Source organism: Podarcis tiliguerta (genome assembly GCF_965153285.1).
Source record: "Podarcis tiliguerta genome assembly, chromosome: 1".
Taxonomy (NCBI): domain Eukaryota; kingdom Metazoa; phylum Chordata; class Lepidosauria; order Squamata; family Lacertidae; genus Podarcis; species Podarcis tiliguerta.
Window position 1 is genome coordinate 56,344,728 of NC_139534.1, and position 21,703 is coordinate 56,366,430.

Genomic DNA, 21,703 nt, shown 5'->3' on the forward strand with positions numbered 1-21,703 from the left:
GTATTTTGGACTTGATGGCTTGCTTGTGCTTTCCTTGCTTGGCTGGTCATGGGCAACACTCCCTGCTAGCCAGATTCAGGTCAGGCACTCAGGAGGAGGACCGGCATTGAGGGATTGGAGCAGTTGGTCGTCTGCCAGGGGGCCACACCTCCGAGGCAAGAGGACCTCCTATTCTCCACCATAGCAACCTACCTGCTTATTCACCTGCCTGGGTGCTCCTTGGCTTTCTGCAGCTAACAAGTAGGTGGTAGCAGGAGGAGGCAGAAGAGGAAGAGGGGCAGCAGCTGGTGAGAACTGTGATGAGGTGCTGGACTCAACGCAGGAGGGGTGTCTTGCCCAACCTAGAGCTGATGCTATCCTACCACCAATTTTTCCCTGCATGGAAGGAAATTCAGCAAGTACCGCTTATCCCATCCTTGCAGGAGACACCTGCCAAAAAACCCCTCCTCCATGCATTTTGAATTGACAGGAGCCCCCCCCCCTGCGCTGTTGAAACTTGTCTCTGTGGGAGGCTCTTCTAACTGCCACCTTCCGTCCTCCTGTCACTCCTCAAATATGCCGATAAGCTACAGGCCCACTGGTCATAAATCATTTAGGATTAGATTTCATATTACCAGGAAAAGTAAGACGAGGCCCTGTGGAACTTCTCTCTGGGATTCTACGGGAGTCTTGTCAAGCACGGAATGTTTCTATAGGGAGTTTGGCATTGATTTTAATTTTAAAAATTCATAACGACAGCTGAAGAGCAAATCCAACACACTGAGCTGACACGAGCTGCAGCGGAATCCAGCCCAGCTGGGTGCAATTGCTACTGTGGTCCAGATCAAAGCCCTTGCTAAGTTAAAGATGCCACACTAGGAACAACCTGTCGCCTTTGACCCACATCTATGCCAGGCTTCTTCCACACAGAAACCACTTTTGGGGTTGGCATTGCAAAGATAATTCTACTCTTCTTTGCATTCCAAAAGGAATGCTGAGATGGACTTAAAAGGCCACAAGAAGGCTTACTAAAGCAATTATCGAAACATTATTTTAGATTTTGTGCTGGCTCACGTTTGCAAGTGAAGTTTATTCAGTCACAGGATCAGAAACACATTGGGTGATTGTTTTTTTTAATTGAAAGTGACCAATGTTTCCATTCCACAATATAAATCTATTCCTGTATTCCCCACATGTAAAATGAAGTGACATAGGTTCACATTGCATAAGTTCAAAATACAAGTGCTTGGGTCCACAGAGGTCTTAAAGTACTAAAAGCTTCCCCAAGACACCCCTGTCAGATTCCTCCGATTTCCCAGTCCCATTGCAGTCCCTGCCATTGCTGGATGTTTGTGTCTAAGGGCTGCCGTGAGGTGGGAGGGAGCAGTCAGGAAGTCCCCATTCCACAAGTGCCATTCCTTTCCATCTTCTCTGGGCCCATCCCATTAACACTGTTGTGCTCTTCAAATCCCAGGCCCACCACTTTCGTTTTTTCATGCAACAGAAGCCATGCCCCCCAGAAGCAGGGCAACAGGTGGTGTTTTCTCTGTGACAAAACTGGCTCTTAGTAACTGATGGTACACACCTTAAAGGCCATGTCCATTCTCAGAAGAGGACTGTGGATCCCTCCACACCAGATCTCGTTGCCTGAAAAGCTTTGCTGTATATATCTGATGTCTTAACCCATCACCAGCCACATCTCCATTTGCTATACTCACCCTTGGCCAGAGAGAATAATTTCCCTGAGGAGGTGACTTTCAAGAAGGCTGCACAGTGGCTTAAAGATAGAATGGTCTTGTCAGTGGCTTGGGCATGGGGGGGGGGAGGAGGGGGCAGAGGGAGGAGAGATACAGGGAGAACTCCTCTCTTATTTTTGGGTTTAATCCCGCCACCAAAAAGGACAGCTGAGCTGCAAAAGGAATGCTAAGCACTCACAGGAGCGAGAGCAGCTTTGCCAGGTCAGAGAACGGGTCCGTGTGACTTAGTCACAGTGGCTTATATCCCGGGATAATTAATTTGGGCTCCCCGGGCTCAGCTTCAAGAACTAAGACGTTAATGACACTTTGAACGTGCGGTTGTCGACTTTGGCTGGCTGCCACTGACGGCTCTATCCCCAATTAATTTCTCTAATCCTTTTATATACCATTGGCCTCTGCAACGTCCCAGCAGTTAACCATATAGGCTACAGTGGTGGGGATTCTGCAGCAAGCTGAGATCCAGGGGACTCTGGCGCCTCTTTGCAGTCCCGGTGGAAGAAGGCAGAGGATGTTAGTTGCCCTCGCGGCCAGCAGAGCGGAGGCGCTCATAGCGGATGGAGATCCAGACAAAGAGGACACAGGTTACTGTCTGAATCCCGGCCAGCAGGAAGAAATAATAATCCATCCGACAGTTGTTAATGTTCCCTAGGGGAGAAAAAGGGAGAGCCATTAGTGCACACAAAGCAGGCCAGCAGCAGGGAGTCCCATTGCCACTGAGTGCAGCATTCACCACTCCAGGCAATTCTTTCCTGATAGTCTCTGTCTACAGCAGCCTCCTGACAACATACCTTCTTTGCAACCTCTCAGACACACCAGGTTCATTTCTTGCCTACACCGTTATAACTCGGACATCGGCCAAAGCCCAGACCCTAGGAGGGGCATGTCAAGAGGCCCTTTAACTCTCCCTGCAGTCAGGTTTTACCCACTACTTGTAGCTAAAGGGCAGCAGATGTTGTATCACTTACCGAAATCCTCTGGGCAGTGCATCCAGCCATTGTCCGGCACAGAAAGCAACGTCAGGAGGCCAGATCCTAAAAGTGATCCCACACCGGAAATGAAGAAGAAGAGACCCATGATGGCTCCTTGCATGGATTTGGGAGCTTCTGAGTAGGCAAACTCCAGCCCTGGGAGAAAGGAGTGTTGGTTAACCAGAAGAGCAAGGTACCAGCTATTTTTAAACCATTATTCAAGGCTCCATAAGCCATAGCTGTATTTAGGCTTCCATTGACCCCCTCCCAACAGCTTTTCCCCTTGTGTGCAGTTCCAGGCTTGCTAGTGCCATAGAAAACTCTTCTGTGCTGCTTACCAGGAATGCTGGCAAAGATTTCGCTGATTCCAATGAGCAGGTATTGAGGGATTTGCCACCAGATGTAGAGCGGGGCTGCATTGTAAACATCCTTCCCAATTCTCTGTGAGATGGTCCCATTGTTGTTCACGTATTTCAGACGCTCAGACTCCAGAACACCTATTGAGCAGAAGCAGCCTTTAGACCCATAGGAATGATGCATTTCACAGATGGGATATATTTAATCATAGGCCATGCCTCTGTTTGGGTGGGTGGGTGGGTGTGGGTGGTTCGCTGTTCCTTTAATGAGAGTATTCCACCAGCTAACAGCTTAAAAGAGAGCCATGTGGTACACTTCTGTGCACTTTCCTGTTTGCCAATCAATGCTTCAAATTAATCTCCCCTCCTCCTCAGATTGCTGTTTCAATGAGTCCTTATCATGCCACAATTGCAAGAGGTGTAAATGGTTCTTTAAGGGTCATAATCACTGAGAGACAGGGAGTGTAGCACAAAAGGGGGTCAGGAAAGAATGGAACATAAAGTTGCATGCCACCCCAATCTCTGAGCAGTGTGAGATTCCAGATGCTTACCTGGTGCCTCTGTTTCCTTTTGTAAATGTGGCACAACGGAGACTGTGGTGTCTTTATGAAATATGGTTATTTACACATAAATGCAACCTGAGCCTATGATGGAAAGGTTCACAACATTAACACCTCAGAGGGGTCTTGTTTCTCCCATAGCCACAGCCTTGGATTCAAGCAGAAATCAGCCATGACTCTCTCTCTCTCTCTCTCTCTGCCTTTCCAGCCTGCAACGTTTCCCTATTCTAGGTCACTCCACAAAAAGCTCTGCTCCCTAAGAAAAAGGCTTTGTCCTTCTCACTATCTAAGAGCCCCACCCATTTGCAATCCAGCACAGAGCCCCCTCTCCACTGCTTTCTGAATGGCTCATCGCCTTTCCTTTGTTCTCTCTTGATGGTGATTACCTCATGAAGTAGCTAGCCTGGCTTATATTTTAATCAAGTTTCCTGAACCCTGGATCCAGGGATTATAGGTGCCTAGCACCCACAAACTCGTTAACATGAGGGAAGAATGGAACATCCATTGTGTTTCAGTTACATGGAGGCGTTCCTAATTGTCCTTTCACTGTGAGGGCAAACCTGGCTCCTGACTCCTCAGACCATGCCAGGCATCTCATGACTAAACTGGGCTTACATAAGACAACCAGGGAAGCAGTACAGTCTCGCTCCCAGTCAAGACATTAAATGTCAGCAACAGCGTGAAGTTCTAGAGGAGTTTCCCAGATGCTGCAAATGTCCAGAACTGGGTCATTAGATGCTTCTGCAGGAATTTCTGGCTGGCCTCTGGGTTGGGCCTTGCTAACAAGGGGGAGAGCAATTTAATTCCCCCTCCTCTTGTGCTGGGCTGATGCCCTTACAGCCATGGAAGATAGCCCTGCTGCTCTACAAAGCCTTGCCAGGGTTTGGAATGAATCTATATCTATATATTGTGAGCATGCCAACTGACCACAGTAATGCTCATTAGGCAGAAAATGTGCTAGGGAAACATTGGCGTCTTTGACCTGGGGCACCCCTGCGCACACTGTAGGGAAGCAGCTATATGGACTGCACAGCCTGTGCTGATGATTGACAGGCCTAGTGGGCAATCAGCACTGGCTAAAGCATCCTGACATTTGCATTGCAACCTGGACATCTGGACTGCAACGCTCAGGGCAGGTCTTCAGAAAAAATCAGATTGTATAGTCCTTCTAGTAGTAAGTGAGTAGTATGTATTTCTGTGTGTAAGACATGACTGAATGCACTTCAGTGTGCGTGCCCCCTTGCCTGTGCCCCTGACAGGGGCCTTCCTCACCACCCCCTAGCTACGGCCCTGCCTGTCTGGAAGCGGTTGGGATTGATACAGATGAATGTATGACTCACCTGCAACAATAACTGAGGCAAGCCCAAAGAACATGCCTAGAGCCATCCTCTTCAGTGCTGAAGGCAATAGCTTCCTCTTTGCCAGGAACGGGTCTATGACCCGGTCCTTTAGTGGGACCAGGACCAGCAGAACCACCACATTAGCTAGAAGGAGCCAGGCATCTGGGAACTGGAGAGAGAGAGCGCACTTCAGATATATTTACAGACAGTGTTGTTGTTTTCTAGAAGAGGAGGTGCAGGAACTCACCATGAATGCCTCTCTTATTCTCTTATAACGGCTATGGTGCCCACCTGAGAGGTGCTGGAACTAAGTGCCAGTGAGTTCCAGCTGGAAAAAAGCTCTGCTTACAGATACCATTGACACTTCTATGGAGCTAGTGGATGTGGGAACACCTGTTTGATGGGATGTCCTGCAAGAGGCTTGGATTCTATGGAGCTGCAAAGGGACAATACACACCACCGTACTGTCACAGTGAGTGGGTCCATGCAGAGTTCAGCAACCACTTTCAACACCTGGTGTCATTGCTTCTCCCAAATGCTCACCCCTCACAATCCCACCCTTATTTACTGTGCCAGGAATGGCTGCCCTGCTGTGGTAAGTGGGTTGAGTTGCAAGCTGATGAAGGAACCACAGGACTGCTTCTGCTCAACTAACATTTTTGAATGCACTAATCTGGTTGTGCCAACTGTCCCCGACTGCTGTGGCCAATTGGTACAACCTTCAAAACATGTAAGGTAAAGGTAAAGGTACCCCTGACCGTTAGGTCCAGTCATGGACAACTCTGGGGTTGTATGCTCATCTCACTCTATAGGCCGAGGGAGCCGGCGTTTGTCTGCAGACAGCTTCCGGGTCATGTGGCCAGCATGACTATGCTGCTTCTGGCGAAACAGAGCAGAAGACAGAAATGCCGTTTACCTTCCTGCCGAAGCAGTACCTATTTATCTACTTGCACTTTGACGTGCTTTCAAACTGCTAGGTGGGCAGGAGCAGGGACTGAGCAATGGGAGCTCACCCCATTGCGGGGATTCGAACCGCCGACCTTCTGATCGGCAAGCCCTATGCTCTGTGGTCTAGACCACAGCACCACCCGCGTCCCTTTTAAACATGTAGTGGCTGCCCAATATCACAATGTGCTTTCTCACCCCTGATTATCATGGGTTGGTTGTATACAAGCAACCCAATTACATGATCGTGCTTTTATCATATTCCCCACAATAGAGTGTTTTACAGACTGTGCAAAAAGCACAGTCCTGTTCGTGGCAATCTCTGCATATGGTTGGCTCCCTGCAAGAAGGAAATGAACCCACACATACATCTTTTCAACAGATTTCCAGAGACCACTATAAGGATCATGGCTGCATATTCTGAGGATGTTTTCCCCAGAATGAAGTTGAGAAACAGTAATAAAAGCACCACAGCTACCAAGCTGAGGAGATGGGCAAGCAATATCAGAAAGGATGTGAGGGGGGAGAAATCAATGCCGTTTAAGTCCTTCAAATAAAAGAGACTTCTTCCTATTCATGAAACAGAAGGTCATTCCCTTAAGAAAGAAGTCCAAAGCCAACATGAATGCCTGAGTTCTTTCCCCAAAATCCCTCATTCTCTCCTGCAAATGCCTCCTATCCTTACTCCTATCTCAACTTTCCCCTTAGCTTAGCACAACACAGTTTGGGCCCTGAGGGGAAGTGGAACAATTTCTCTTCTGTTTGTGGTGTCTGAGGCCTGTTATTGCTAGAGTCACATGCAGCTTGTCAGCAGTCATTCTGCCTATAAAAATAGGGGTTGTGCCTGGGCTGTTGCAGAGGAGGAGGAATGTTGCTCTGGGCAGAACCAGGCTGTTGCTTTATGTCCCTTCCCTGAAGAAGCCCTCTTGTTCCTTAACACATTCACCACAGGATCAGCCTATTTACTGGAGCTGTTGAGCACCCATATCTCCTCCACTTATAAGAGACATTTGTTGTGATGGGTGCCACATTTGTCACAACGTGACCCAAGTCACCACAGCTCGTCCCCTTCTTAAAGCACAGAGCTTGGCACAAGCTCCGTCGTCTGGGCTGGACAGTCTTACACCATCTTCTCAAGCATTGTTTCTCATGGCCTACCGTGTAGTGACCATCTGCGGCCACTGAGAAAGCACTGTTGTTCTGCTGACTCTTCTGAAAGATGTTGGGGATGTAGAGGTGCAGACCCTGCAGGTAGTAGGTTGACTGCATCTAAAACACGATACAAGAGGAATGCCATTAAAGATATATATGCTCAGCTAGAAAGATCACGAGTCTTTGATTGACCCCAACCCAGCTGACTGTCAAGGACTAAGCCAGTGGTTCCCAAAGGGGGGGATTACTTGGGGGGGGGTGTTAAGAGGCAAGGGGGCAGCAGGGAAGCAGTGGAAGTGTAAATGACAATCAGATTTTGAGCAGCTGATATATCTGGATCAAGCTAATCAATTTCGTTGAATTAACTCAATAGTTTCAACTGGATTTTTAATAAATGTGCAAATAATTGTTACTGCTTTGAATTTTATTGTGTTATTATCTTCCTTAGTGGGGCATGCAAAGTACTAATAAAGCCTCTCCTAAGGTAGAGTAAGCAGCACTGGGAGTGAGTTTATGGAACCAAAAAAGTTTGGGAACCACTGGTATAAGCTCTGTGGTGATCAAATGTCTGGACGTCATTGGCAATGCCCACCACATACAGACAACTATTCTTGTGTTATTCCTTGATGTGAAGATATCAGGAAACAATTTTGCACCAACTTTACAAACAGATGAATCTGTTGTAAAATTCAGGAACTCATAAATCATTGTTAGTGATAACAAGTCTCCCTGAAACTCACAAATAATGCATCTAATAAAGCCAGCCAGAGCTGTTTAAATCCCTGATCATATTAAATGCCAATAAGAAACATTTAATGTGTTCTCTCCCTGGTGGCTAGATATGCAGATCTGATTGCATTTGCATATTCGGCTGCCTCTGCTACAAAAGTGGAAATTAGCACCCAAATCCTGTGCATGGTACAAAACCCCCCTAACTTCTGTCCTATAAAGCAGCCAGAACCATAAAGAAATGTCTCCTGAGACCAGGAGAGGGTTTCAGTAAGGGAAACAAAAACACAAGAGTGGGACCAGCCTGTGTAATATATGGGGTCACAATTGCAAAAAACAAACTAACCCCAAAACAACTTAGTTGAATCTGCAATAAACTCTTATTCATCCATTGCAAGCAAAGGATATGTTGCAGACCTGAAACACTAATAAAGTATGGAAAACAGGAACATAGGGCCCAAGTTCTGGTCTGAGTCCCATTATGCAGCCACTTAGTTGAAGCTTTGCAGGCAGAGGGGCCAGCTTCTCCAGATATTTGAGGGGGCCCAATGTGATGTCCTGATGTCATGTGCATGGCCCTCTGAACACTGAGGGTCCAACCCCCCTCAAAAAAACCACTGAGGAGCCCCGAAATGCCCTGGCCCCCAGGAGTCACCCAGAGAACCAAGGCACCAAGATTTTGGTGGCTATGTTTACAGGCCTGGGTCTGGTCAGTGCTTGGATGGGAAGAACATCTGGGGAGAACATCTGGGGAGAACCCTTGTATGCCACCATGAGTTCCGCCATAGAGCAAAGTCAGGGATTTAAATGTAGCACATGCCTACACAAACTAACAAACTTCAAAAGTCCTTATAAATAAGCAGATGCACAGGGCTTTCTTTGATGTGCCCATACCCATCCATGGGTCTTCAGTACACATTGGTTTCCCAGACATCTGCAGGGCAGATGCTGCAAGAACAGTGAAATTCATTATCTGAGCACCTCAGGGATGGGTTGCCTTTTAGCTGGCCAATCAGATTTAGTTACATGATGACATCACAAAGCCAACCACAGCAAGGGCACCTACTTTTACTCAGAATGAGTGCCATTTCCTCACTGTTTTGCAGACCTCAGAATGAGTGCCATTTCCTCACTGTTTTGCAGACCTATCCTCAGCAATCAGTGAAAGTGTGTCCGGGTGTATTTGATTACATAAGAGGCCATGTATTCTGTACAATGTGTATCCTCGTCCCATTTTGGCACAACTCCGATTTTAATCGGAATTGGTTAATCAGTTAAAAGGCATATTATTAAATGGATTCATTAAAAAGAATCCTAGGATTAGGTAACCTGTAGCCCTCTGTTGTTGGATTCCAACTCCCATCAAGCCCACCCAACATAGTCAACAGTCAGAGGTGATAGCAAATGGAGTCCAGTAACACCTGGAAGTTTCCTATCCCTGCTGAGATGCCTGGTGCCTTGGAGAAGGAAGACCTCTCTCAACAGCTGACTTAGTGTCATAGCACCTCAGAGTGGATTAGTGAAACCGTGTTGTATGGAAACACCATGAGCTTGTATCAAAACAGACATCCTCCTAAGCAATTTTTAACATTTAGAATAATCTGTTTTATTGTTGCCGCCACACTTGCTCCTTCTCCCTCGCAAATATCTCTTTGGGATAAATGGTTTCACATTTTCCTGGCAACCCACTCACCTACAAACAAGGATTTATGACCTTGTTGGGGGGAAATGTACGGGAATAGAAGCACCTCTGCTTCCATAGCTTTGCTTTTAATGTGCATTTCATTTCACTTTATAGTAACTGCTTGTCAACTTTACAGCTGTGCTGTAAAAGCCAACAGGAACCAAGGGGGAAATGAAATGGGCAGACACCCTGTTTTTTCTATAGCCCCTCCTTAGGGCACTAAGGGAAGGGGGGCACCACAGAAATTTCCCATTGCCAGATTTCCCATGGACCATATGGTGCAGCTGAACAAACACAAACATTATTTATACAAACATATAAAACTAAATGTTATTTCCCATCTTACCGTAGGTTTCATTTCATTTCAAAAAATAAATTTTATTTTATGGTTTTTTATTGTTTATATTTTGAATTAGATATAGAAGAGGGAACCCAAATCCTTTAAGTGCTTAGGGCCTCTAAAGGTCCAAATCTAGCCCTGCTAGGAGGAACCTTGCAGTCTGATCACCCTATGCAAGTTTGCTTGGAATTAAGTTTGGGCTTGAGCCCACATGAATGCACAGTGGGTTGCAATCCTAGTTGAATTTGCTTCCCTGCTAAGGATGGGGCAGAGCTTATGTAGTCCAAAGACCAAGCTCCATGCTTAGTGCAAAGTGACTAAATGGAGAGAGTTCCTGTACCACACTATTGCTATTATGTGCTATTATTATGAAAGTATGAAGTCACACATGGTTTAAGAACATTTTGGCAATGAAAGGACATCCTTTAACCCTCCGCTCCTTCTAACTTCAGCCACTAAACCAGGTATTGGGAAGCTGTAACCCTCCAAATGTTTTGGGACTCCAACTCCCATCAGCCCTAGCCAGCATGGCCAACAGTCAGGGATGCTGTGAGCTGTAGTTCAGCAACATCCAGAGGGCCACAGCTTCCCCACACCTGCACTAAACAGATCAGGGCTTCAGACCAGAATTGGGAAACGGTGCCATGCCCTACCTGGAAATAGACCATCCAGTACGGGATGAGAGTGAGCAACACAGGTAGGATCTTCATGATCACTTGGAAGTTGGCAATATTCTCATGTGACATCCCCACAGGCTGGGTCCTTGGACCTGAAAGTGAGCCATTAGCCTCGGCTTCTGACTGGTTACTATGTGTTCTGTAGATAAAAGGAACAGCAAAAGTGTTTCAGGGCTTTTATAACGTGACCAGGGTCACACTCCAGGCTTCAAATGAGTTCTTGTGGGCTTCTTATCCCCAAATAGCAGTTTCACTTCATTTATAGGAATCATGACTGTTATTACAGAGCCTGAAGTGACATTCCTCCGGAACTCAACAACCTGTTCAAAGGTGGACAAAGTACCCATCTATTTCCCACAAAGTCTACACAGTCCCTTTGAGCCTTGGCCCTGAGAGTGCATTCCTATGGTTTGGAAGTAGAGTGAGAATTGTTTCTTCTCCTGCCCTGCTGTAAGGGATAGGAAACTTGGCCTCAGATAACATAGAGGGCCACAAGTCCCATCAGCCACAGCCAGCACGGCCTACGGTCAAGGACAACAAAAGCTGTAGTTCAACAACATCTGGAGGACCACAGGTTTTCCATCTTTGCTGTAAAGAGAGTTCTGTGGGTGGTGAGACATATGCTTTGGATGAAGAAGGCTCCAGGTTCAATTCCTGACATTTTTAGGCAGAGGAAAGAAAAACCCATCCGAAACCTTGGCAAACCTGCTGTCAGTCAGTGCAAACAATATTGGGCTAGTCCATGAATGGGGAACCCTGTAGCCCTCCAGGTGTTGTTGAACTACAGCTCCCATCAGACCCTTCGGAAATGGTCTGTGGTAAGGAATAATGGGAACTCCAACACCATCTGGAGAACCAAAGATGCCCCACCCTTTGCACTTCCAGTGCACTTGGTGAGTGAGAAGCATGCATTGCTTCACCTACTGCAATTGGAAGATACTTTCCACCCTTCTTGAGGGGTCTTTTTATATGGTCCCTTTCCACACAACACAAGTGGACCAACCAAATAATATGAGAGCTCCCAATGATTCCAGGGCTCAGCTTCGCTAGTCACATTTTCACTGTGCTTTTTTCCACTAGATTATGGAAAAAATAGAATATTAAATTAATTAAGAAGCTATTCCCTTAGGATAAGTTTATGTGGCCTTGTCTGAAAATGCAGCAGAATGAAGAGGTCAAATAGGCTATAGCAGGGGATGCCATTTTAAAAAATTATTTTGTGTGTGTGTGTGTGTTTAAGAAACTCTCTGAAAGTAGAAAGCTAGCATCATAGAGAACAGACCAAGCAAGAACCATTTTATCTGGTGGTCCCTATTTTTTTAATGTCACCCCATAAAAGGTAAAGGTACCCCTGCCTGTACGGGCCAGTCTTGACAGACTCTAGGGTTGTGCGCTCATCTCACTCTAGAGGCTGGGAGCCAGCGCTGTCCGCAGACACTTCCAGGTCACGTGGCCAGTGTGACGAAGCTGCTCTGGCGAGCCAGAGCCACACACGGTAACACCGTTTACCTTCCCGCTAGTAAGTGGTCCCTATTTATCTACTTGCACCCGGGGGTGCTTTCGAACTGCTAGGTTGGCAGGTCACCCCCTACTTGCATCCTAAAGTGGTAAAGTCTATAATTCTCTCAAGATTCTGCCAACTCATTTGCTGCATCTGTACACCTGCACTGTGTTAATGCCGTCTAGGTAAAGGGTAACTCCTTGCCAGAAGGTAATGCTCAACCCTTTCTGACTGATCTAAAGAAGTTTTGTTTTGTTTTTTAAACCAGCTGCTACACACATGCTTTCTGAGTGGTGCTCATGCCAGTCCTAAGCGCATATCCAGCACTGTTCAGAGGAAAGTCCCATATGGTAGATGGCCTTGGCCAGCCGAAAGAGATATCCTCTGCTTTACCTGGTTTTGGTGGTCATCTTCTGGATTGCTTGGCCACAGCAGCTTTTCTGGAAGGCCAACTGGAACATGGGGTAGACTTGACTGCCAGCCGCAGGCTTTGTGACAAAGGTGGGGGCAGCCAGGAGGAAGACAATGATGGCCAGGGCCAGGCAGCCAGCAGGGATAGCATAGCCAATAAGGAAGTCCACATTCTGCTGGATGAAGGCAATCACCAGCAGAGAGATCACAGCCCCAATATTAATGCTCCAGTAGAACCAGTTGAAGAAACGTCGGGTGGCATCCCGGCCACGGTCCGTCACCTTCAAATTTTTAAAAGCACAAGGGAGTGAGACCATGTTCTGATAGACAAGTTGCTTGTGTGACTTATCCCTGTAAGAATTGTCTCCATGTGACCTACAAGGAATATATTTAAAACCTGAAAGACAATGGGTCCTTTCTGCCCAAGCATAAGTGGACTAGGACTAGTAAACATTTATAGGGGTTGATAACTGTTGTGGTCTTATTTGCAAGGGTGATGTGCACACATGGAAAACTCTTTTTTGGGACACCACAAAAGATATTTGAATGAGGTGCAAACCAAGGGGGTCCTGAGGTCGAGTTTGACAGAGGCAGCTGTATCCTGACACACCAAACCCTGGTGAGGAGAAGACTTATCCACTGCAAGGGAGGCAATGGCTTCTTCTTGGTTTGTGAACAATTATGGGGAAGTGGGTGGGGTAGGACAGCTTTAATGAAGATGCACAAAAACTGGATGGTGGGTGGGAGTTTGAGCAGGAGAGCACTATATCGTCTCTTTAGCATGTCCCTATACCACATTTTGAGGGCGCTGGCTTTGGAGCTACCAAGTAACTGTGAAGACGCAATCGAAAAACAAGAGGTGATGAAAGGTTAACCTGGAATGTTCTGGACAAGGTGGGACAATCAGTACTGCAGGAGCTACACTGAACCTCTCCTGCATTATTATTTGGGGGGGGGGGGCAAAGCCTTCTACTGGTCTGTCTACCAAGACAGATTTATTCAGAAAATAAATTTCTTACATGGTTTCTATTTCTCAAAATCCTTTTGAAGCTTGGCCCTTTTGTTTTCATGGAGGAAAGAGCTATCAAAGTCTACCAGACATGATGCCATACGCTCCAACATTTCTCCGATGAAAATAGGGATGTCCCATTCCATGATAATTTTATTATTTATACCCCACACATCTTACTGGGTTGCCCCAGCCGCTCTGGGCAGCTCCCAACATACATAAAAACATAATAAAACATTAACATTAAAATAAACCTTCCCTATACAGGATTGCCTTCAGACGGCTCAGGGGTCGGATAACTCCATACCCGCCAACATTTCTCCAATGAAAATAGGCATATCCTAAGGAAAAGTGGGACAATCCGGGATCAAATCAGAATCCAGGACAGCTTCTCTAAATCAGGGACGTCCCTGGAAAATAGAGACACTTGGAGGGTTTGTGATGGTGATCCTCTGACTCCCCAGTTCAAGGCAGTCATGTTTTTGAATACAATTACTGGAGACCGCAGGACGGGAAAGTGCTGCTGTGTTCCAGTCTTGCTTGTTGGTTGGCTGCTGTGAGAACAGAATGCTAGACTAAAATGGGTCAATGGCCTGATCCAGCAAGCTCTTTTTGTGTTCTGTTGGGGAATTTCAGCTGCATTCTGGAGGGCATTTACCAAAATGGGCTCCTGAATTTTGTTATCCATTAAATGTTGGCACAACTGTGGATCTAGCTTTAATAAGAACACAGCAAGCTGGCCGATACCAAATCAGGCCACTTGTCCATCTAGCTCAGTATTGTCTCTACACCAGTTGGCAGTGCAACTCTAGCATTAAAGGTCTCTCCCAGTCCTACCACATGCCAAGGATTGAACTTGTGACCATCTGCATGCAGAGCAGATGCTCTGCCACTGAGCTACTATTTTATTAAACATTGAAATAGTGTTGCTTAATATAGTTGGAGGAAGCAATGGGCTTGGGCCCTTCCTCCTTCCAATCCTCTCTTAGCCCCCTGCTTCCTTCACCCACCAATATCCAACTCTGGGAAGCAGGTCATAAAACAAATAAATAAACCCACCAAGAATATTTGGTAAAATTGCCCCCATCCCCCAATTTTGCAACCCACAAATAGCATGGATAACATGGGGAGAATAATCCGGTTTAGCTCTAGTTCTGCCACAAGCAGACAAGTAGCTCCATTCTAGGACCAGGATAAGGGAAATTCAATTCGCTCTCAGGGGGGAAGGAGAAACTGCTCTTCCTCGTTCTTTGTAAGGAGCTCAGTCAGGAAGTTGCCTAATCGCCTACAAATTTGAAAGACCCCTGGCTGCAGATGGTTTTACACATGTTTGTTTGGTTTTAATGGTGTTCTGGGTGGAAACTGAGCATGGCAGAAGTACTGACCCTATTGGTACAGACATCAGAAACCATTCTCATGCTAAACCCCTAAAGGATCTGGGCCCCAAAATACCTGAAAGAACGCCTCTTTCCCTCAGAGGTTTTTTGGGGGGGAGGGGGAGGGGGTTGGAGACCCAGGAGAAGGAATTCCCTTATCATGGAGGAGGCCTCTTCATTACACAGCTTTTGCTGAATCCTGAAGATGGACTTTTTACCCTGCCTTTTCACAGCTTAGATGTTTATTTTGAAGACCTGCTTTATTTCTGTGATTGCAAGTTGTTTCAAGTTGTTTTTAACATTGTGTTTTAATTGTTTTAACCCACCCTGGGATCTTAGGGTGAAGGGTGGATTGTTGTTAGTATTATTGATGATGATAATAATAACAATAATTCTACTTTTAAAAACGAAAACTTTTATTGTCTTTTTCAGAAAATAACACATAGGAAGACAAAAGCTACATTTAATTGAAAAACTACTGAAGAAGAGGAAAAGCCTCCATACTGAAAAAGATGCTTTAGTCAGGGCCCCTACTTTAGAAGTCCTTCCCCAAAGAGGTTCGCTTAACACTGAGCGTGTTATCTTTTCAGCCGCAGGTAAAAACTTTTAAATTTCTGGAGGCCTTTTCTATTTTTTATTTAATTCACTTAGGTTTATGTTGTGTTTTCTTATATTGCTATTGCTGAAAATCTGTACTGAAAATCAGGATATAAGGTAGTATGCAAAAATAAACACAAATAATGCATTCTGCTTTCAACAAGTCAGGAGACAATGAGCCAAAGGTTGCATATATACTTTGCCTTTAAAGCACATCCAAAATACATGATTTCCCTCAAAGAATTCTGGGCCCTCTGGTTTCCCCCTCACAGATTTACAATTCCCAGCTACCTTTAATAAATCAAAGTGCCCAGAATTCTTTAAAAGGAAAAAACCCAAACCATTTCGAATGTATTTCAGAGGTACTGTGTTTACTCAAACAACGTATATTGAAGACAGAAGGAGCCCATGAAACAAGGAGCAAAGTGCACCGGTATCCTTCTTGTTTAAATAGGAAGGATAGATGTGAGCTCAGATCTCTTCTTACCTGGTCAGCGCCAAATGGTGTGAGGTTGGCTTTGACAGAGCTGATGCTCAGGGCCAGGACCAGTAGACCACTGTACATAACAGGGGCACAATATTGACTTGGCAATTGCTGGTTGCAGTCCGTACTACCATTTTTGCAGGCGGGTTGTACTGGGTAAGTTGGCATCTCCCCACACAGCCAGAGCCGACTATCTTGCGAGGCCACGGCTGGCAGGAGGCAGGCTGACAGCAAGTAGAGCAGGAAGCTGAATGCAATGGTCCAGTAGCGGCCCAGGTAAGCATCCGCAAGCCAGCCCCCAATGGGCGAAAACAGGTAGGAGGCCCCCAAGAAGAGCAATGCCGCACGCGAAGACTGGGCGCCGCCCCAGTTGAAGTTGCTGCTGTTGAGGTACAGGACGAGGTTGGAGACGATGCCAAAAAAAGCGCTTCGCTCCAGAATCTCCACCAGCAGCACAGCAGCACAGGCAGTCTTCCTGCCCTCAAAGGGAGATGTGGCCGGCCTGTCAGGGGCCTCCTCCTGCCTTATGAGGGGCTTCCGCTCCTCTCGGGCCCCCAGCGAGGCCATGCAAGCCCTGCCTTGGGATCTGAGTTCTTTATCAGCCTGGCTACCTGCCTATTCTCTCGGCCTCTCCCTTTCTTGCCCGTGTTTTTTCCTCCGAGTCTTTCTTCCCAGGGATCCTCTTTCTACTCCGGAGCCTCTCAGTGCTCCTTGCACTTCCTCATTTCTCTGCTCAAATACAGATGTCATATGACAGCTCTTTTCTCTGAAAGGAAACTTTCATTTTCTGCGAGGCAGAGCTGGTTCCCTTTTCCCATGAGTCACAATCATATTTTCTTCCCTCCCACTTTACAATCTTCCATCCCTTCTGACAGCGGGTTTTGAAACAACAACAGCTCTTTAATCTATTTATCTGACTTTAAAAACAAAGCAAAACTGCTCTTTGGCTCCCTCAGCCACCAAAAGTATAGCCTTTTTCTATGAGGCTCTCACAACTAGATGAGACGAAGGAGAATGGGCAACTACAACAGTACCTCCCTCCCCGCCCCGGCCAACGCACACATGAGGGCATTTTGCTCAAGGCTTTCCCAAACCCAGGGAACTCCCAGGGGGAACCAACAATAAGCAGCTCCCTCCAGATCTCCATATTTGCCTCTCCTTGTGTCTCAGGAATGCAGAACCTTTTTCAGTCTACAGGCAGAATTCGTTTTTGAGCAAAACTCCAGGAGCCGCTGGCCAGTGATGGGAAGGGCCAGAGACAGACAAAAGTGAGCAGAGCAATTAATGCAAATGTGTGCCTTTGTACAGCAGGCTAGTTTCTACACACACTCAGTAGTGGCTGACAGGTGGAGCTGCGTGCCTTTCTTGACTTCACAACGCCACATGTTGCTGCCGGTTGCCAAGAAGATAAAGGGAGCCTGGCACGGTGCGGTGCAGCGGCAGAGCCAATCCGATGCCACGCTGCACCGTGCAGAGATCCCCACTGACTTCCCCCTTCACCTCTTGGTAACCTGCAGCAATGCATGGCATAGGGAAGTCAGGAGAGCAAGGCACCCATGCAGCCCTGACGGATGCTACTGTACACACTCACCTGCCCCTCTCTGCCCTCCATCCAGACAAGCAAGAGTCATTATCATACCTCAAGGACACATTTGCAACCAGGCAGAAAACCTCAAGGGGTGTGTAGCTGGAGAGAGGGGTTTGGAAGTGTCCTGAGGGCTCTGTGTTACCTATAGTGATGCACATCTGCTTTAGCTCATGGCAGGCCAAAGAGAGGTGGTCTGCCTCAATAACAAGGCCTAGAAATGATTATGTTCTTCATTCCTTCCCCTCTGTTGATGAGTCAGCAAAAACAGCCTTATTGCAGCACTCTGGACAAGAGCTCTCTCAGTGGGACATCCCTCATTGGGACATCAATCCATTAAGCTTCCTCATAGCTGCATGATGGAAATCAACAGAGTGGGACAATGCTCACTTTCACCCCTAACCTGTGAATGCAAGTGACCCCAAAGGAAAGAAAGAGAGGAATTATTGGTCCCATATACACCAGCAATGTGTATTAATGTTCTTGAAAGATGGACTTTTAGGCAATCTAAAAACTTGTATGTCGGGGAAAGGGTTATTCACCACTGGCCTGCAGAAGAGGCATGGAATTAACAAGTGAGGCAGGTGTGGTTTGTACCAATTGGAAGAGGGTAGATTACTGTTCTGACTCTTAGTCCAGCACTGCACAAGCATTGGTTTAGGGAGGTAGCCAAAAGACACTTCTCTACTGGCATTTTACTTCAAGAGCCTGTGGTGTAAAGAATTGTGTTCCTTCCCATTTTTTTTTAAGTTAAAAAAATTCTTCCTCTCATTCTGAAATCTGCTTCTTTTTCTGCCCATTGGATTGTCCCAAACACTTTACAAAAACCCCCAAATGCAACTGTTTTAATATTTGCATTCCTTCAAGTCATATTTGGAAACTGATGCCAAAAACAAAACAAGATTTAGGGCCCTCACAGACGTTTGTTTGTACAGTTAAGTGCACAGTTCTTATAGAGCTCTTTCCTCTTGCACAACAGCATAACTACAGTATTTTTTTAAGTGAATGAGCCAAGTCCAGTTCAATAAAGGAGTTGTATGCAGAGTGGTTGGGAGGGACCAACTGGCCTGGACAAAGTTGTTCAGATCCCAGGGACCTTTCCTGGGCAATTTAAGGCCCTCTGAAATTTGTGCTGAACTTCATTTGAATTTCCTATACTTCCCATCTCCTCCCAGTAGACTCAGAGCACCTTATACCATTGTTAAGCCAAAATAGCATTTTGAAGAAGCAGTTTGATTCAGATTGCTGTGCTAGTTAGTCATTGAGAAAAGGCTGCAGCCATAAGCACACATCCCAAGCAGAGCCATATTGGAGAAACCCAGACAGATGCTTGTCTTTAAAAATAAAGAAGGGGAAAAAGAATATATGTTGCTTAGGAGGTGAATTGTACCTTCCCCTTCCCCTTCCCCATTCACATGGTGATTTCACATCTCTAGGATAGATGGAACATAAGAGGATGTTCACATGCAGAAAGTGCAATACCCCCAGCAGTGCGGAGAGTCAATTGCAATTTCATGTGTAGCACACAGAGAAAGAGAATAAATGAATAGTTTTAGGAGCTGTCCATCTTGAAGCAGGCATCATTTAGCCCAGGAATGAAATTCCTCAACTCCTGCTGACAAAATGACAGATCTACCAAGCTAAGCATAATTCCTATGGAAATTATTGTGGTTAAATTAGTAAAGTGCATGTTCAAACACAAATTTCCTTCAGTAGCTGATGGACAAAACACTATATGTTCCAATTAAAGTAGCTGAAAGAGGTGTATGGATTAAATGCTAAAAGCAGCGAACATTTGCAGCTGGAAATTCCTCTCTGAAAAGCAATACTAAAGTAGCCCTACAAGATAAACGGTCTTTAAAGTGGATAATGTGACTGGACAATTGGAATCACCACAGGTTTTAACTAACTAATCCTCATGTGTCAATTAAGAGTCCTCTGTGTATTGTTTCAATTGTCTGGTCATGTTATCCGCTTAGTATGTGGTCTGCTGCACGTCAAAACAATCTTCTCTCATTCCTTAGTGTGTTAGGGCAAAATACTTGCACAAGGGCCATGGGAGAGCCTCTCCTACTCTTCATGGTGCTAAAGGCAGGAGGTTGCTCCTCTCCTCCTTCAGAGCAGTAGAAAATCCAATGCTGAAGGAAGCAAAAGAAGATCCACATCACAGGTGCTGCTGCTGCCATTTATTACAACAATTGCAAATGAAAAGTAGTCAAAACAGATTAGTCAAAAGTAGTCAAATTACAGGAATAAGGTGAGCCCTGGAAGCGCACATCTGAGGGGTCAAAGGCCAGGTTAAAGGGTTCTGTCTTCAGCTTTTGCCAAAAGCTGTATAGTGAAGAAACCAGACACACAGAGATTCCCCATATGCCCTTCTTTGTGAAGGTCAGATGTCAAACAGAGCAGGACTATTGTGCCAATTATTTATTTATACTCCACCCATCTGGCTGGGCTTCCCCGGCCACTCTGGGCAGCTTCCAACAAAATATTAAAATACAGTAATGCATCAAACATTAAAAGCTTCCCTAAACAAGGCTGCATTCAGATGTGTTCTAATAGTTGTCTAGCAGATTTTAGTGGGTACCTCTTTGCCTGTCCTAATACATCAGTGGTGGGAGACGTTGCGCCTGGTAAAATTTATCTTTCTATAGCAGAGAAGGCCTTCTCTGTGTCAGTGGCAATGGACCTGAGGCATGGCTGGGAGGTCGCATGAAGCCTTCAGGACCCTGTGGGCCCACTCTTGCTCTGCAGACTGGGAATCACTACTTCTTATCTATTTATACTGATAAGAATATACAGATCTGTCACACACAGAAGCTCTCAAGGCAGCTCACAAAATGTTATCACAATGAAAATCACATTCAAGTCTGTTGTCAGTAGGGTTAGGGAGAAATTTGATCCAGTTTACAGGTGATTCTATCTAATTCACACTTTCTGAAGCAATATGCAGACCAAATTAGAGCCATCTTTTGAAATGGCCACTTCTCCGAATTTTGCAACAAAATTTTTCAGCCAACAAATGTGTACAAAAATGCAAATATTGGGAAGAAGCATGAATAAAATGCATATGAAATATACAAAAATGCACTGTAAAAGAAATTGCTTTGCAAAAATGTCCATGCTAGGCAAAATTAGGTTCAAAACATGTATATTAGGAAAAATTCACACTAAAATGCTGGTGAATTTTCATTGGGACTTTAAAAAATATGCAAACAGATCTAGAAATCCAGAGAACTGAACTTATGGTCAGAAAAAAGAACAAATGAATGAAATTTTGTCTTTTGAAAAATGAGAAACTGAGCGAAACCGAAATTGACAGATTTGTCCACCCCAATAACAAAATTAACATGATTTCTGTAGGGTGTAAGGATTATACTGGTGGCATTTCTTGCTCATATCCATGATTTTCCTTGATGCTTCCATTTTGTCTCTGCCTACTAGGCATCAGAGCTACTGTTGACATTTCTCCTCAGGAGAGTGGGACTGAGCAGCTGGATCTCACTCAGTGAAGGCAAGTCTTTCCATGTTGGTAGTTGCCAGGCAACAGATCCCAGTGATACCTTCTGAGTCAGTTGGTTCTCACTCAGCCCATAATTAAGCCCATCTTCCCTTGCTGGATCCCTCTTCTGTGGTGTGTGTGTGTGTGTGTGTGTGTGTCTGTAAGAGAGAGAGAGAGAGAGCTACTCAGCAAGCCCATAAAAAATATGTAATGGCAGAGAGCGAGAACAAGCAATCCTATAATTCTACAAATGCTACTCACCTCTGACTCCACCTGCAGTTTGCCTCTGGCCCTACATACTGCTTGTATGTGGCCCCCAACAGATTACCCTGTGAGAATGCAGCCCTTGAAATAAAAAGGGTTCCCTACCCTGGGCTCATGCAATTCAGACAAGCCTTCTTATAATAATGTATACCACTATGACATGTTTCATACATTCTTTTGTACACTACTTGACCTCAAAAGGTAGCTTATTAATACTTTGAATAAATGAAAATAGAAACTAGTACAGTAGCTGTCTCATATATGTCAGTAATCCTATCCTCTTCCCTTCTGAAGACTGTACATATCCCATTGCTAAAACATATTACCCCCATCATTCTCAGTCTATCTCTCTCTCTCTTTTGCCTCACTTCTGGACGGCTTTCCTCAGAGAGGATGGCCGGCTGGTGCCTCACTCTCACACCTTCCTTTTGCCAGTCAGAGAGCTTTCTTCCATTTCCCCCAGCATTCTTAAATGCCAGCTGAGTGG

General features: G+C 45.7%; 1 protein-coding gene across 1 annotated transcript; it reads right to left on the bottom strand.

The window, feature by feature from the left end:
* Window positions 1–1,095: 1,095 nt before the first annotated feature.
* On the bottom strand, window positions 1,096–16,862 carry SLC15A3 (solute carrier family 15 member 3). Its single transcript, XM_083416392.1, has 8 exons — window positions 15,869–16,862; window positions 12,382–12,680; window positions 10,464–10,626; window positions 7,064–7,174; window positions 4,961–5,129; window positions 3,043–3,201; window positions 2,702–2,860; window positions 1,096–2,381 (listed from the first exon to the last, which is right to left on the bottom strand). Exons 1-8 carry the CDS (start codon window positions 16,430–16,432, stop codon window positions 2,248–2,250), a joined length of 1,758 nt encoding a protein of 585 aa, XP_083272518.1. The 5' UTR covers window positions 16,433–16,862; the 3' UTR covers window positions 1,096–2,247.
* Window positions 16,863–21,703: the final 4,841 nt, after the last annotated feature.